Source organism: Channa argus, chromosome 1, assembly GCF_033026475.1.
Source record: "Channa argus isolate prfri chromosome 1, Channa argus male v1.0, whole genome shotgun sequence".
In the NCBI taxonomy this organism is placed as follows: domain Eukaryota; kingdom Metazoa; phylum Chordata; class Actinopteri; order Anabantiformes; family Channidae; genus Channa; species Channa argus.
In genome coordinates this window covers 21,886,373-21,901,022 of record NC_090197.1, presented here as the reverse complement: position 1 = coordinate 21,901,022, position 14,650 = coordinate 21,886,373, and the positions used below count along the sequence as shown (strand labels likewise).

General features: G+C 38.0%; 1 protein-coding gene across 3 annotated transcripts; it reads right to left on the bottom strand.

Annotated features, from left to right (window-relative positions):
- Positions 1-988: 988 nt before the first annotated feature.
- ldlrap1a (low density lipoprotein receptor adaptor protein 1a) lies at positions 989-13,731 on the bottom strand. Of its 3 annotated transcripts, XM_067507325.1 has the most exons (10): positions 13,548-13,731; positions 9,403-9,545; positions 7,998-8,110; positions 7,772-7,886; positions 6,751-6,823; positions 6,492-6,587; positions 5,237-5,364; positions 3,753-3,787; positions 3,354-3,385; positions 989-1,972 (listed from the first exon to the last, which is right to left on the bottom strand). In XM_067507325.1, the coding sequence occupies exons 1-10, from the start codon at positions 13,630-13,632 to the stop codon at positions 1,926-1,928; spliced, it is 867 nt and encodes a 288-aa protein (XP_067363426.1). In that variant the 5' UTR covers positions 13,633-13,731; the 3' UTR covers positions 989-1,925. The 3 variants fall into 3 exon arrangements, with proteins under 3 accessions (XP_067363426.1, XP_067363416.1, XP_067363434.1); XM_067507315.1 differs by lacking the exon at positions 3,354-3,385 and having other exon boundaries at positions 13,548-13,729; XM_067507333.1 differs by lacking the exons at positions 3,354-3,385; positions 3,753-3,787.
- Between the last annotated feature and the right edge of the window lie 919 nt (positions 13,732-14,650).

Sequence of the window (14,650 nt, the reverse complement as noted above, 5' to 3'; positions counted from 1 at the left end):
AATGTTGCTTGTTACTCAAGGAGGGCTTAAAATCAAAGCAGATCGAACAAAAAATTGTTTGCTCAGGTTTATCCAATCCCCATTGTGATATAAGAAGCTTACTTGTATATACAAAGCAAGTGCAAAATTAAAAAAAATACACCCTCAGGCTAACTGTATTAAGAAAGCTTACACTGCATCTACACTGAAACTGATGCAGGAACCCAAACATTCACCAAACAGCAGGTAACAGTCCTCCTAGACACATTTGGAAGATGCAAGCAACAACAACAAATCAAAAGGACTACTTTGTTTTACTTTGATGCACTTTACCCTCTCTCACTTTCCTGCTTATACCTCCAAGAAAACACACGGAGGTGCTTTGAATATACGTCAGCAGATTCCTCCTCCTATCATTGAACTGCAGAATGTTCACATGCACTTTATTTGAAGGATTTCTGCGTTGACTTAAAAACGGTTTGATGTTTTTGGAAATATGTTCACTTGTTTTCTAATAGGTGAAAAGATTGATACCACATACATAATGCATAATACCACATACATAATACATACATAAAGCTAAAACCTGCAGTCAATTAGCTAAACTTTGCAAGTCTGGACACTGAGCTAATCCTGCCCTGTCCAATTATAGCACAATCCACATACCAGCCCCTCTAAACATTACCAGTCAACATTCTATCTGGCTCAGGTAGAATGAAAACTAAAATGTGAAAAGCAGTTTCCATCCACACAAATCCATAGTTTTATCTTAGCTATGCATAAAAACACATTACATCTTCTATAAACTGTACAAAAAAATGACTTTTGGACACAAGCTTATCATCTTTTGTCTAATTTGCATTGTTTATGCTACACAAACCTTTTTTTATTGGTCAAAACCTGTTAATTATGTAATCTAAACCTGTACGTTTTTGAAAATGCCCCATTAATTCATTCTAAACCTTGGAAATAGTAAGTAAACATTAATATGCAGTACCAAAGGAGTCAATTTCATGAATACATTTTAAATTTTAATTCTAAACATTGCTAGTAGATAAGAGTACAGTGAAACGGTCACACTGGTATGTGAGCACATCTGGGCTTCATTCATGAGAACAGTGTTACACTGCAGGGAAAAGTAAGTGCCTGTAACAGCATGTCCTAAATGAGCCACTGGTAGATTTCATACAAACACAAGTAGATGGATTATCAGTTCATAGAAATAAAACAATCTTAAGTTTACATTCAAGTTGGTAGAAAGTCATATCCTTACATTAACTAAATCCACGGATACTGTAGCCAAGCAACCATTAGTTTTCTGTTTTCATAAAGATGTATCATAGCTGATTGTCCTGCTATTAAGGCCTGTTAATGCTGTCTGCAGATAAATCTGAAACAAATCCTACTGATCTTCCTTCAAAAAAAAAAAAATAAAACAAATTTAAAACTAAACACTAATTATAATGTTACAAGTACAGAAACTGAAATATTAAATTATAAAAAGAAAACATATACTGACATAACATGACTTGGTGAACAGAAGTTTGGAAAGATGTTTTTAGTGTATTAACTGGAGAGATGTAGTAACTTTAAAGATATTATTGCTTTGGTGTGCAGGGGCAGTGGCCCATGCTGTTTCCACAAAGAAATAAAGAACTGTCCATGTGAAGAGAGTAACAACAAAGTGAAGAGGCCAAATGTTATCTTAAAGTTCTATACTTTTTCCCTTATGGATTTGCTGCAGCTTTATCTTTAGTACAGAGTGATGGCTTGTTGATTCATAGGAAGACAAAGACACCCCTAGTCCTCCTCTTAGCTGTCGTCTCTCTTTCTAGTGTGTTGTGCTTGTCAGAAGGCAAACATATCGTCCATGAACGGGCTGATAGCCTGTGGACTGTTTCCATTGGTGCCCTCCCAGTCAGGTTTAGTGAGCCATTCTTGGGGTGTCAACCCAATGTCCAGGACCTGGGGGTACGTACGTGAGACTGCCAGTCTGAGGAGACAAGAGAAAAAGTTTAATGGAAGAAGCTAACAAACCTCTATAAGAAGGTCTCAACTCCATTTAAAAAACACAATTACTGTTAAAAAAAAAAAAAAAAAAAAAAAAAAAAAAAAGCCTGGTGTTAAGCTGTTCTTTTCTAATTGTCAATAAATCCCATGAAAACACCAAAACCAACAGGGCTACAGGGCATTTACGGTTTGCCTGAAGCATCTAGCCCCAAGTCCATTAATTCCCGCTGAAAGTAAAAAACTAAAATCCAAATTTTAAGCCCTTACAAACAAACTAAACTATACAAAGCAGCTGAGCACCGTAGTCTTTAGCAAATGTCGCTCACAGTAGAACAGTCAGTTTTTTAGGGATCATTTCTACTGCAATTTGACACAGATTTTTTTGCCAACAAGCATTTAGGGTTTAACCATTCCAGCCTTATTAGTCAAGTCCCAAAGTAATGTGTACAGAAAATAAATACGGCAAAAAAAAAAAAAAAACACAAACTGCAACATGTTTAATGTTACAGTGTAAAGTGTCTCACCATTCTCACAAACGCAACATTACAAAGCCTTTCTGTTTCTCTTCAGTTACCTGAAAGTAGCTGTTTCCTGCTAAAATCCCCAATCAGCTTCAATGACAGTAAGACATATTATGATTGATTGACTTATAATGAAGGAAGATATCATTCAATTAACACAGGTAATACCTATTACTGGGATCAATTCACTGTAGATTTTAGTCTGTTTCTGGGATTACTTGACAATAAGAGGAAAAAAATGCAGAAGCACAACCTTAAAGAAAGCAAAATGATGAAAGGTTATGATAAAACTACCCCTAAATTGTTTAAGATGAACATGTGTTACATGAACTCTTCTAAATACCGCTTATACAGTAGTGCTTGGTCTTTTTCTTAACGTGCTTCAATGAGCCCTCCACTGAACTTTAGCCCTAATGTCATGTGGCCAGAATTCCTATGAGGTTTGCCTCAATCAGGACTTTAATTCTGCCTCCGCAGCAGCTTGACCTCGCCAACTTGTTTATACAAGTAAAACCTCAGTCTGTTCGACTCTTGGTTTTCCCGACCAACTGCTCCAGTTTTAAACCTCTGTCCACAAACACAATAACTGTTCAACAAAGCCTTTAGTGTGAGGTGGATAGGAATGATGGCACATGTCCTTTAGAAATTGAACACTCTTCTCTGAACCTAGCTGACCATATTGGAGACACTAAATGAGACATGGCAATATTTCACACTATTGATTAACATTCCATACTGGTTTTGGCAGTGACTGAATGACAAAGATTAATATTAGGTTAGTAACTAGTATGAATACTATGCTAAATAACGATTCTGAAAGTTGATAGTGGTATTCAACATTACCTGGAAATGAACCATAGCTATCCAAAGCACAGCTGGAGACACAAACACATAGTAGATTGAGCACATTTTAAAGCTCAGCTGTCAACTGAGCTATAGATTATTAAAAATAATCTTTCTCCTGAGGTTATTCCTTATTTTCTATATTAGCAAAGATAAAAAACAAAACAAACAAAAACAAAAAAAAAACCAAAAAAAACACTTCGACAGTACATAGAAAGCAGGCACACAAATTACATTTCAGTAGTACACAGAAATCATCAGCGTGTGGCACAACGCCACTGGAGCATTTTACAAAAATGAATTTAGTGGTGGGGCTTTTTATTGTAAAGAGACAAAGACAATCAATCAAATCGGATTAATATCAGCTAATAAAAACAAACTGAATCAGACATTTCTCACCTGGAGAAAGCTTCATCCAAACTATCTTCCATTTCCTGGAAGAAGAACACACTAACTTTAAAAATCCTCAGGTAAAATATAAGTTGAATTACAAACCTAATTCAAAATAAGTTGGGAGGATGTGTAAAACAAAGAAAAAACAGAATGCAATGATTTGCAAATCTCACCATCTCACATTTTATTCACAATATAACATAAACAACATATCAGATGTTGAAACTGAGACATTTCTAAGAAAATATTAGCTTATTTTGAAACTGATGGCAGCAACACATCTCAAAAAATAAAATAAAAAATTTGGAACAGGGAGATGTTTCCTCTAAAACTTCTATGTACTTTTCAGCATTGATGGGGCCTTTCCAGATGTGTAAGCTGCCCACATAATAGGCACTAATGCAGCCCCATACCATCAGAGATGCAGGCTTTTGAACTGTCAGCTGATAACAAGCTGGATGGTCCCTCTCGTCTTTAGTCTAAAGGACAGGGCGTCCATGGTTTCCAAAAATAATTTAAAATTTGGATTCATCCGACCACAGAACAGTTTTCCCATTTTGCCTCAGACCATTTTAAATGAGCTTGGCCCAGAGAACACTCTGGCATTTCTAGATTGTGTTCACATATGGCTTCTTCTTTGCATGAACTAACATTTGTGAATTGCACAGTGAACTGTGTTCACAGATAGTGATTACTGGAAGTGTTCCCGAGCCCATGCAGTGTTTTCCAGAAGAGAATCAGGCCTGTTTTTAATGCAGTGCCACCTGAGGACCGGATTGTCTGAATCTTCTGATTTTATATACTGTAGATGGTGGGATTCTCAAAGTCACAATTTTATGTTGAGGAACATTTTTCTGAAGTTGTTCTAGAATCTTTTGATGCACTGTCACAGATTGTGAACTTCTGCCCTTCTATATATTTGAGAGGCTCTGCGTTTCTGAAATGCTCCTTTTATACCCAGTCAAGTTACTAACCCATTGCCAGTTATCCTAATTAGTTGTCAATCTCCTCCATTTGTTTTTGATCTGCAGTAATTACTTTTCCAGCCTTTTGTTGCCCTATTACAACTTTTTTGAGATGTGTTGCTGCCATTAAATTCAGAATGAGATAATATTTTTCATGAAATGCTAAAATATCTTAGTATTGTGTTGTGAATAAAACATGGGTTAATAAGATTTGTTAATCATTGCATTCTGTTTTTATTTACACATTGTACCATTTCTTTCCGAATTGGGGTTGTACTATAATGGCATTGACAATTCTATACTGACGTATATTTTTACTTCAAGGAGCTTTAAAATGTGAGCATAGCAAAACCACCATTTAAAATACTTTTGCCTTTATTATACTGGACATTGAAAAACACATGTCAATTGAGTCTAAATATCAAATGAAAATGAATTATCTACTTTTTCATTTAGAGATTATGAAATGGAAGAATTGTCTTTATCACAACTGTTCACAGCAGCAAAACAGAGCCAGAATCTTACCCAGGCAGAGTTGTTATTAGTCTTTGAGGGCATGAGGTCTTCTAGCTCGTCCTCCTCTACATTCCCATCAGTCTCCACTACAACATTCCTGCTGTCCTCCAAGACCAACAAGGTGTCTGTGGCAACATCTAGTTAGAGGGAAAGTAACACCATATCATTTTTATCATCATTATCAGCCACTTTCTGGCAAACGACAGATGACCCACACTTTGTAGTGTTCCTAGAAGCACCATTCCTGCAAACCTGCAGGTTTTCTTGGGCCTATCTTGGGTTTTGTTATATACTTTTTATGTATCTCTTCTGTTTCACATCTCCACCCTGCTCTCCACAGGGACGTCTTGTTTACAGTGTTGTGCTGTCGGTCACTAGCATGGAAGCACAAGGCAAAAGACTATTCACAATGGACCAATAAGCAAACACTGTGTGTAGGTAGTGTTCATGTGAGTTGACTTTTGACACTACAATAAAAAATAATTTATAAATATCAACTCTGCAAAGTTGCTCATTGGAGTGACTGTTAACTGCCACTGCTGAAATCCACTCACATTTGGCAGTTTGGCAAAAATGATAATGTGAAGCCCTGGTTGCAGGGATGCAGTGTTGGTTAGCCAGTCTACCCATTTCACCCAGGCTGAAATATCAGCGGAAACCAACCAACCAACCAACGAAAAAAAACAACAAAAACCTGAATCAGCATGCCATTCATCAGTCCTTTTATCTGTCACCAATGGTAAGCAACATTTTATAGCTCCTCACAGGGCATTTCAACATATTCATAAGACCAAATCTCTCATAATACATAATCCAGACATTGTAAAGACTAGATAATTTCTGGAGCGTCTGACTTGGACATTGGTGTTCACATACACCACCTCAGAAGAATTTCAGGATTCCAGTGCATGTGTCAAAGAGGCTCAAGTTGTCTGATAGTTTGCCAAAACTTCTCTATAGAGTCAGCAGTTGAATTTACTACTCCTCCTGTAAAATGTTGAAGTGTCTATAAGCAAGACAACTTCCAAGTTAGTGGCACTCGCAATGGGTGCCAAAACACCATATTTATTGGAAGTTATACAGATGGTGGCACTAATTTTCAAATCTGGTGCCATTTTAGAATTGCAGTAGAAGAGGGAACAGGGCAACCTTAAGAGATGAAAAACTTTGTAGAAAACATGAAAAACATTTATGGCATTTGTGTGACAAAGGTTACCAAGCATTTATCACTAGCCATGTTGTAATATCTGAGTCTTGTTTTTACCTGTCCCTTTCAGGCTCCCAAAGCTATTTGATCTTTCTGAACGGGAGCTGCTGCTGGTCTCTCCAGCTGAACCAGACTTCACTCTCTTCCCCTTCTCTAGAAAATAAGATGTACAGAGACATAATAGAAGCAGGTCAAGACCTGTTTACTGCAGCCTTATAGCAGATGTTAACATACTTGGAGCAGCAAGGCTGATTTTGTGTACATGTGGATTGGTGACCGTGTGGGACTTAAAGGTTAATGAGTGTGTGGTTCCTACCTTCTTTGGCCACTTGCCAGAGTTCAAAAGCTATTGTGAAGGCCTGTGCGACTGTCAAAGCCACTGCCTGAGCCTGGAGAACAGCAAATACATACACATTGTAAATGACCAATGCAAAGATTAACTGAGTGACCATCCCAAGTCACTCATTTAAGTATAGATTTGAAATAAAAGATATGAATGAGACTGACGTTTTAATGTTAAAGGATGCATTTACTGATATTGAACTAGCTTTTATGGGTCTAATTTGGGTAGTACATGTAAATAAATGCCATTAAATGTTCCTCTGACTTTATTATATTAAAATATCTCTCTTCTTCTAACTAAAAAAAAAATGCCTCCAGATGACATCACTTGGAGAAACCTTCAGGTCAGATTAAGCCATCACCATGAAGTTCGTAATCATGGTCAACCGCCTTTTCCAGAGCTCCTCCAGATGACATCTGAACTACTAATGATTAAAAACTCCTCTGGGTGATGTCATCTGGAGGGTTTTTTCAGCTAAAAGCAAAGAAATATTTTAATAAAGGGAAGTTTAAAAGCATGAATGGACATTTATAGCATAAACTTAAGTCTATAGAAAGCAAGTTGAAAATGGGTGAAGTCGCCCTTTAAGATCTGTTTTTGCTTTTATAATGCACAGAAATATTTTAACCAAGGACTCCCTTGCTTTCTATTTGGCATAGAACTGGAAAAGATGTAATGGATTAAGAAAAAGTAAGTAACATAGGTCTGCAGTCAAACAGTCATTACACATTAGTGTAATGCAAAAGGGAAGATTTCCTTTAATATTGCACATTGAGTACAGCTTGAGAAACTTACATTTCTGTTTCTCTTTCATTTAAGATGAAGTAGAGATAAAGGCAACACACTTATGCGGAAAACAGGTGCACTTTAACGCAAAGTTTTTTTACTTAAACATTCATATAAGGTGATTTTTTTTAAATTATTTAATTTGCTCCCAATTTGTGATGAATTTAAGTGAAATATATAAACTTTAATTTGTAGTCACACAACTTACCACTTTCCTCTTGGAGCAGAGGTAGGCATGGCACTCCAGTGTTCCATTAAGGGTGTTTTGAGCGATATAAGCAAACACTTTATCATGCAGTTTGTCCACTGTGCAGTAGGATATTCTGACGGGCAGAAGTCAACGGTTAGACATATGACATACAAAGTAGTTACATGTCCAGTAGGACCAACTCCACACCAGTACTTCTAATGAGCTATGATGCACTGCATATTACCTGTATATGGAGACATTTTCCAGGAGTTTATTATTCAAGCTGTCATACAGGACTATTCCCTCAGGGGAAACCTTGAGAGCAACCTTCTGAGGTTTCTTCCCACTGGCTTTAGCCTGTGACAATTGAAAGAGAAAGAAGTTTGTTCAAAGTTCTAATGTAGTTTGAGATTAAGGAGTTATGGTGGAGCTACAGAGCTTAGATCTGCTAGAACTATACTGTTGGTTACATCATGGTGCCTCCTAAAAACACACACACACACACACACACACACACACACACACACACACACACACACACACACACACACACACACACACACACACACACACACACACACACACACACACACACACACACACACACACACACACACACACACACACACACACACACACACACACACACACACACACACACACACACACACACACACACACACACACACACACACACACACACACACACACACACACACACACACACACACACACACACACACACACACACACACACACACACACGGGAACTTACTACCCTGTAACTGAACTTTAAACAACTGTTGCTTGGGGTTGGCCAAAGAGAGATGCTGTCATAGCTCTGCTACAGAAAACAAAAACACAGCAGTAGCCACATGTTTACTTCCAATTTCCATTTCATTTTTGTTTGCTTATCTGGAAGGCCCGGAATCCCAGAATGCCCGGAATCAACAAAAGTATAGGATATTCTGATGACAAATCTAGACATTTTATGTAAAAAGCACCTCATAAATCTCATAAAAGCACTGTCAATCAATGTGATCACATGGACTTAAGCAACCAGGTTACAATCGGCTTTCTCAGGAAAGCTGATTAGGGAATCCAATTTTCCCGGTAGGCTTTTGTCAGTAGAACACCAATTTCTTTGCCGCGTATACGTCTACCCAAGTTTCTAATAGTCTTTCTGTTACTGCGTATGTGCGCAACAAAAGGCTGCAGAAAGGAACATGCAGCTGACTGAACAAGAGAAAGATTAATGGACCAATGCCACCTTATTTTTATAACAAAGTCCATCATAGTCAGATAAACAAAGTGCCTTATAGGTCTAAATAAGTTACTTTCCCTCAGGGAGTTTTTTTTTTAATTAATAAAGTTCGCACTGTGGTAGTGGTGTGTATCTTTCATCTCTCTTTCTCTTTCCATGTTTTGTCACTCTGCTGTGACACAAACACAGCTAAAAAAAGAATAAAATAAGTTAGAAAGCAGCGTTTTCTAGCAATATATAGTTCAAATCTGTGAGCCATGCTTCCGAAATAAGTCCAAGGTAAAGTGGAAATAAGATTATGCTACTTTTGCAAGTATATGCTGACTTTCAGTAACCAGGTTTCTTAAGAGCATGTAAACGCAGTCAATGCCATTAAAGCTCTCACCGTGGCTACAATCCTCTTAACGGCAGCAGCCGATAGGTCTTCTCCCTTGGGCTGGTCCACTAGTGTCATACCGAGGTGACGAAGGTTAAAGGTCATGCCTTCTAAAATTGTCTCCCTTGTGTCAGTCCAGTTCTCTGGAAGCTCTAAGAAAAAAAAAAAAAAAAGTCAGGGAAAAGTAGGCCAAAAACAATTTTGACATTCATGTACCCATTCAGCAAGTTAAAAAGACCACACATTTCTTGGTTACTGCTTTACTGATGCTGAGATTTTTCTGCTTTTCCTCCCATTTTATGTTCTAAAATAAATAACATTAGTCGTGGGAACATTCAAAGCGCTTGAGCAAAACACAAATTAAAAGGAAATGTAAACAGTCTATGTTGAACTGCTCTCTCCCTGAAGCAGAAAAGGCAAAACAGGGTATCTAGGTCAGAGATTCTGTTAATGTTAAGTAAATATTTCAACCCCAAAACAACATACAGGCCTTGACAATTAAAGGCCAAGAGTTAGGAGTGATTATACATGAACTCTGACACACTTTGATAAGAGGAAAGTGTGGGTTTCCTTTCTCAAAGCAGCATAATAAATCTCCCAAACCCGGCTGAAAATGTAGCATTAAAAAGCAACTCAACCTTGTGTTTACTCTAAAAGTCAAAAAACAAAAGTTAGCACAATTATTTGCTCACCAAAAGGAACAAGACATTTTAGAACTTTAACTGCTCAAGGAACAACAACTACTTTCATGTCATTCTTTATCAGGTTTTGTACGGTGCCAGCTGGCAATGACCCTGTGGTTGTGTTTATGGAGACTTCCTCAAAAAATGAGTTGAGGGGATAAGGGTGAGATAAGAAATTTACCCTCCCAGGATCTACCTCCTCTGGGATGTAGTGCATACTGCATACTCATGCAAACACACTACTGTATAATTGAAGAGAGGACTGTGTCAGGTCAGACCGAAAAGGAGATTTTAAAGGCTGTTAGAGACATTGTTTTATTTAAGCTTCTGAAACAGATTTCTTTTAGGACCAAGAATTTATAATGAAAACTTCAATTTTCATGCCAAGAAATTTCCAAAATATGAAACAACATTTACACCACAGCATAAAACCCCTAATAATCATAATGTGAAAATTTAAAAGTTGTGTTGTGAATAATTTTAGAGTACCATTAATTCATAATTTACATGATGAACAAATTCCAGGGTTACACAGTATATACATAGGAATCAACCTACTGCACAGCCATGTTGGAGTTTTTAGGGTATTATGATATTTATACAATATGAATGCGTGCACCTTCAAATTTAACATCTGTACCAATTTCATGACAATCAAGGTCATATTCAAGCCATAACTGTTGTGCTAGAGGAAATGTCAGGGGATTATTAAACGTATAACTTTGTAAGAAGTACGAATCAATTAAAAATTAAATTAGAACCAAATTCTGTGGAAATCCATCTAGTAGATTAGATTATACTTCACTAAATAAGTGAAGCCTTTAACCAGCTTCTGTCCATAGACAAAAAGGCAGGGATCAAAATCTTAATCAGGCTTCATGCTCTTGAAATTTTAAAAAGGCCCAACTGACAGGCAATTCACGACTAACTAATTTGTGGGTCCACACCCACACACCCACACCCACACACACTATGGAAACCACCAATTATGGTCAGCCAACTTAAGACTCTGTGCCAAATAACCTTTTTTTAAACCTGCAATATCAACTTCTGTCACAAATAAACATGTCTTTCAAATTCACTACACTTACACGGCATGTAAATATGATTTCACAGAAATCCAAATTCATTTCAGTTAATGTTCAGGATTCCACTTGTACAGGAATTATGTAAACATGTAAGGGCAGATTTGATGCTCACAGGAACCTTCACTGAAGATCTCCGAAAGATGAATTCAACAGATTCTCGCAGTCACTCAGCACACCACTCTGGCCATTTAAGCTAAATGACTGATAGGAGAGTGTCACTCAACTCACTGGGAGTTAAGTAAACTCTATCTCAAATGCAATTGTCATCACATGGCAAGGGGGAGGGAAGGGAGGTCTGACAACAATGGGAAAACAACAAAAAAATAAATAAAAAAAAACAGCGGAAAGCAGAAAAAAGCCTTGCCCATAATCAGACTCTGAGCCTAGGAGCATGTGCCACAAGTGGTGGGATAACAGCTTCATCAAAAGGGCAAAATAAATATTCCCATCCTGGCAGGGATTTGCCTTAATTAGCATCACTCATTATTGGTAAAGTCACATGCTTCCATCTGAGGGAGGATCCAAGTGAAAGTAGTACCCTCTGTTGGTCATCTGTCCTGACAAGATGCTGAATTCACCTAGGACCTCCAATAAACTCTCCCCCAAGTGGAAATACACAGACCCCATCCTGGTCCCCCAGACATGACATCATTGACGTAGGTAATATGGGTCAGCACTGGTAAGGAATGTGTGCCCTGTCACCTAGAGATGACCCTGTAATCTATACTACAATGCTTTACTTTTATCAAGTGGGTCAGCAGCTGCATTTAAGAGCAGCTTCTAATTCCACTAATCAACACAGTAGGAGCTACATTAAAGTCAAAATGCCTCATGCAAGTGTCTCAGTCAGCTCATTCCTAGAAAATGCCATTTTAAAACATTTGCATTACACCTGAAAAGGTGAAAATTCAGCACACAACTAATTCTGAGGGTTGAGTAGATTACAATCAGATTGGCCTGTGAAACCACAGCCACCGATAACCTCGCACAATTAACCTAACATCCAAAATATGATTCTCATCAATTTAGACAGAAGTGTTGTAGTAAGAAATGTCCCTGTAATTAGGAGTCTCATATTCCAAATTAACAAGCCATTGGTTTATCAGGTGAGCTACTAATGATACATTCAGTTTTTTTATATATTCGGCTTATCCCGTGAGTTCAGGTTCGCTGCAGCGGATCATTGTTTATGTTGTCCATAATGAAGCAGACCATCATTAGCAGTTTTTACACCGGATGCCCTTCCTGACGCAACCCTCCACAATTTCTACTGGGCTTGGACTGGCACTACACAGCTGGGGATGGGAATGGGCTGTTGGGGGTTCAGCGTCTCGCCCAGAGACACTTTGACATATACAGTCCATGGACAACTACCTTACCAACTGAGCTACAGCCGCCCCACTAATGATACAGTCAGTAACGGGGTGTATTTGTGATCCACGCTGTATTTCCTTATACAAGACTATGAGCTGAATATTAGCTCATGACCTTACATAAAATCTAGCTCAAGCCAGCAGAGGCCGTGCACTGACCCACAGGATTCTTGGCGTCTCCTCTTTGTAACAGGCTCTCTAAACGGTCATTCCCCTCACAACTTTACAGCCAGGATCAAGTGAGATTTAGCTCACAAAGTGGCCCTTGAGTGTTACAATGGGCCCCAGAGTGACCATAAAACATTCATGTTAATGCTATGCTGTGGGCCCTTGAGCAAGACCCACAATTCCCTCTCAGATGTGGCTTTAACATTGACCTCTGCACTTCTTCTGACAGTGGATATGTAAAGAAGCTTTGGGAGGATTGTGTTTATCGAGACATTTATTATAATGCCATAGTGAGTTAAATTAAAAGGCAGTAAGGTTTGTTATTGTACAGGTAACTAACGTAAAACTTGCTGAAAATATTACAACATTCTTACAATAAAGACCATTAGCCTGAGCTTATTTTTGAGTTATTAAATGTTTCTACACAGGGTGTCCGTTTTGTTGGGGCTTTTAATTCTGCCTGGTTTTAAAATTACTAACTTTTCCGAAGGGATCAACACGTTTCCATCATAACAGACACAGCCATTAGAAAGTGGCGTCTTGAAACGTTTCTGTAGTGTGCACATGCAAAAATGAGACGCTGCGACAAAAATATATTCAGCTTAACTGTCGTGACTTTGTTGGCAACATAACGTTAACTGTAATTTTGGAGGATTTCGTTGTTGAAATACAAAGCTACAGTGTGCTGTAGTTCGGTAAAGAAATATTTTGCTAATTTGGATAAAATGGACACACTGACAAGCCAACGTCAACTTCAGCACTGTGACACTGACACATGGAGCTAAGTTAACGGCGAATCAAAACCCTAATTTCTACATTTCTTTTTCTCCCAAACTTCTTACTTTTGTGTCTGCCGGCAGTCCAAGACTGTTTCGCCATACTCGGGCTCCGGATAATAGCTCTCCCAGCCGACCTGAGGGTATCCATGTCGCTGTTTAGAAGTGCAAAGGGTCGGGGAAGTTTGCTGGTGGTGGGTGCTCCAGGAGGAGTGTTGTTGAGCGGACTGCTGATGGGGAGGATGGACTCGCGCTGCCTTCCCGTGCAGTCAGAAATCCCGCAATTTACAAGGTCAGCGCACGTGCCCAGCTGAAAAGTAATGCTACTTTTGTGTCACATGGGACATTGTAAAAGGTCAGCTTTTAAATTTTAATTAATTTCAAATTACAATTTTATGATACCCTATTTATATAGGTGCTTATATAGATTAGGATTAATGGTTAGGATAAGAATGGATTTTTCATTCAAGTATCAAAGTGACCTTTTGTTTTGGAAAACAGCAGAAAGCAGTTCAGTTGCAGAGGCAAACAAGTTTCCCTCAAACAGCCCTTTAAAGACTTTGCTTTCTCAGCCCATTTTCTTGGTAGTTATTTCAGAATGCCATTATTTCATAACACATCAAGGCAACATTACCCACGAAAACACTATCAACTACTTAAAAAAATGCATTAATGTATAATTTCTATTTCTCATTAATAGTTTCAGATGCCACACGTTTTTGCAAATATGGCTTGTAATTTGTTATTTTCCTGGAACTAAACTACCAAAATACTGAGTTTGTTTTACAATTTACCATTTATTTAGCCCGTTGCAAGATGTGTTTACACACACCTACTTTAGAAAGAAGTGTTGTTGAGCTGACTGCAAAAAAATACTTATTTAGGTGTGTAGTGTACTTCTAAGCATCTGAATGGATCTTTGACACACATTTCCTTCTAAGAGAGATACTTATAAGAAGTACTTCAAAGCAACACAAATGAGAGGGTTAACTGGTCTCATTTTAACCTCTGTCAGTGCAACAACATTTTAAATAAATATCTACAAAATGTATGTATCTGTCCATTAGTGGACAACATAAACAAAATTCTTAACATGTGAATGAACTGTAGTATTTATCAATCTGACTCATGCTGTTGTCAGAATGCTGTTGTACTGAAATTCCAATTGC

Bases quoted from the DNA above. Each gene is read 5' to 3' on its own strand.
- ldlrap1a (XM_067507315.1), bottom strand. From the start codon at position 13,632: ATGGATACCCTCAGGTCGGCTGGGAGAGCTATTATCCGGAGCCCGAGT. The intron at 8,111-9,402 runs GTGAGAGCTTTA...CAATTGTCACAG, and splicing joins TTAAGAGGATTGTAGCCACG to GCTAAAGCCAGTGGGAAGAA. The intron at 5,365-6,491 runs GTAAAAACAAGA...CCCTCTAACTAG, and splicing joins TGGGAGCCTGAAAGGGACAG to ATGTTGCCACAGACACCTTG.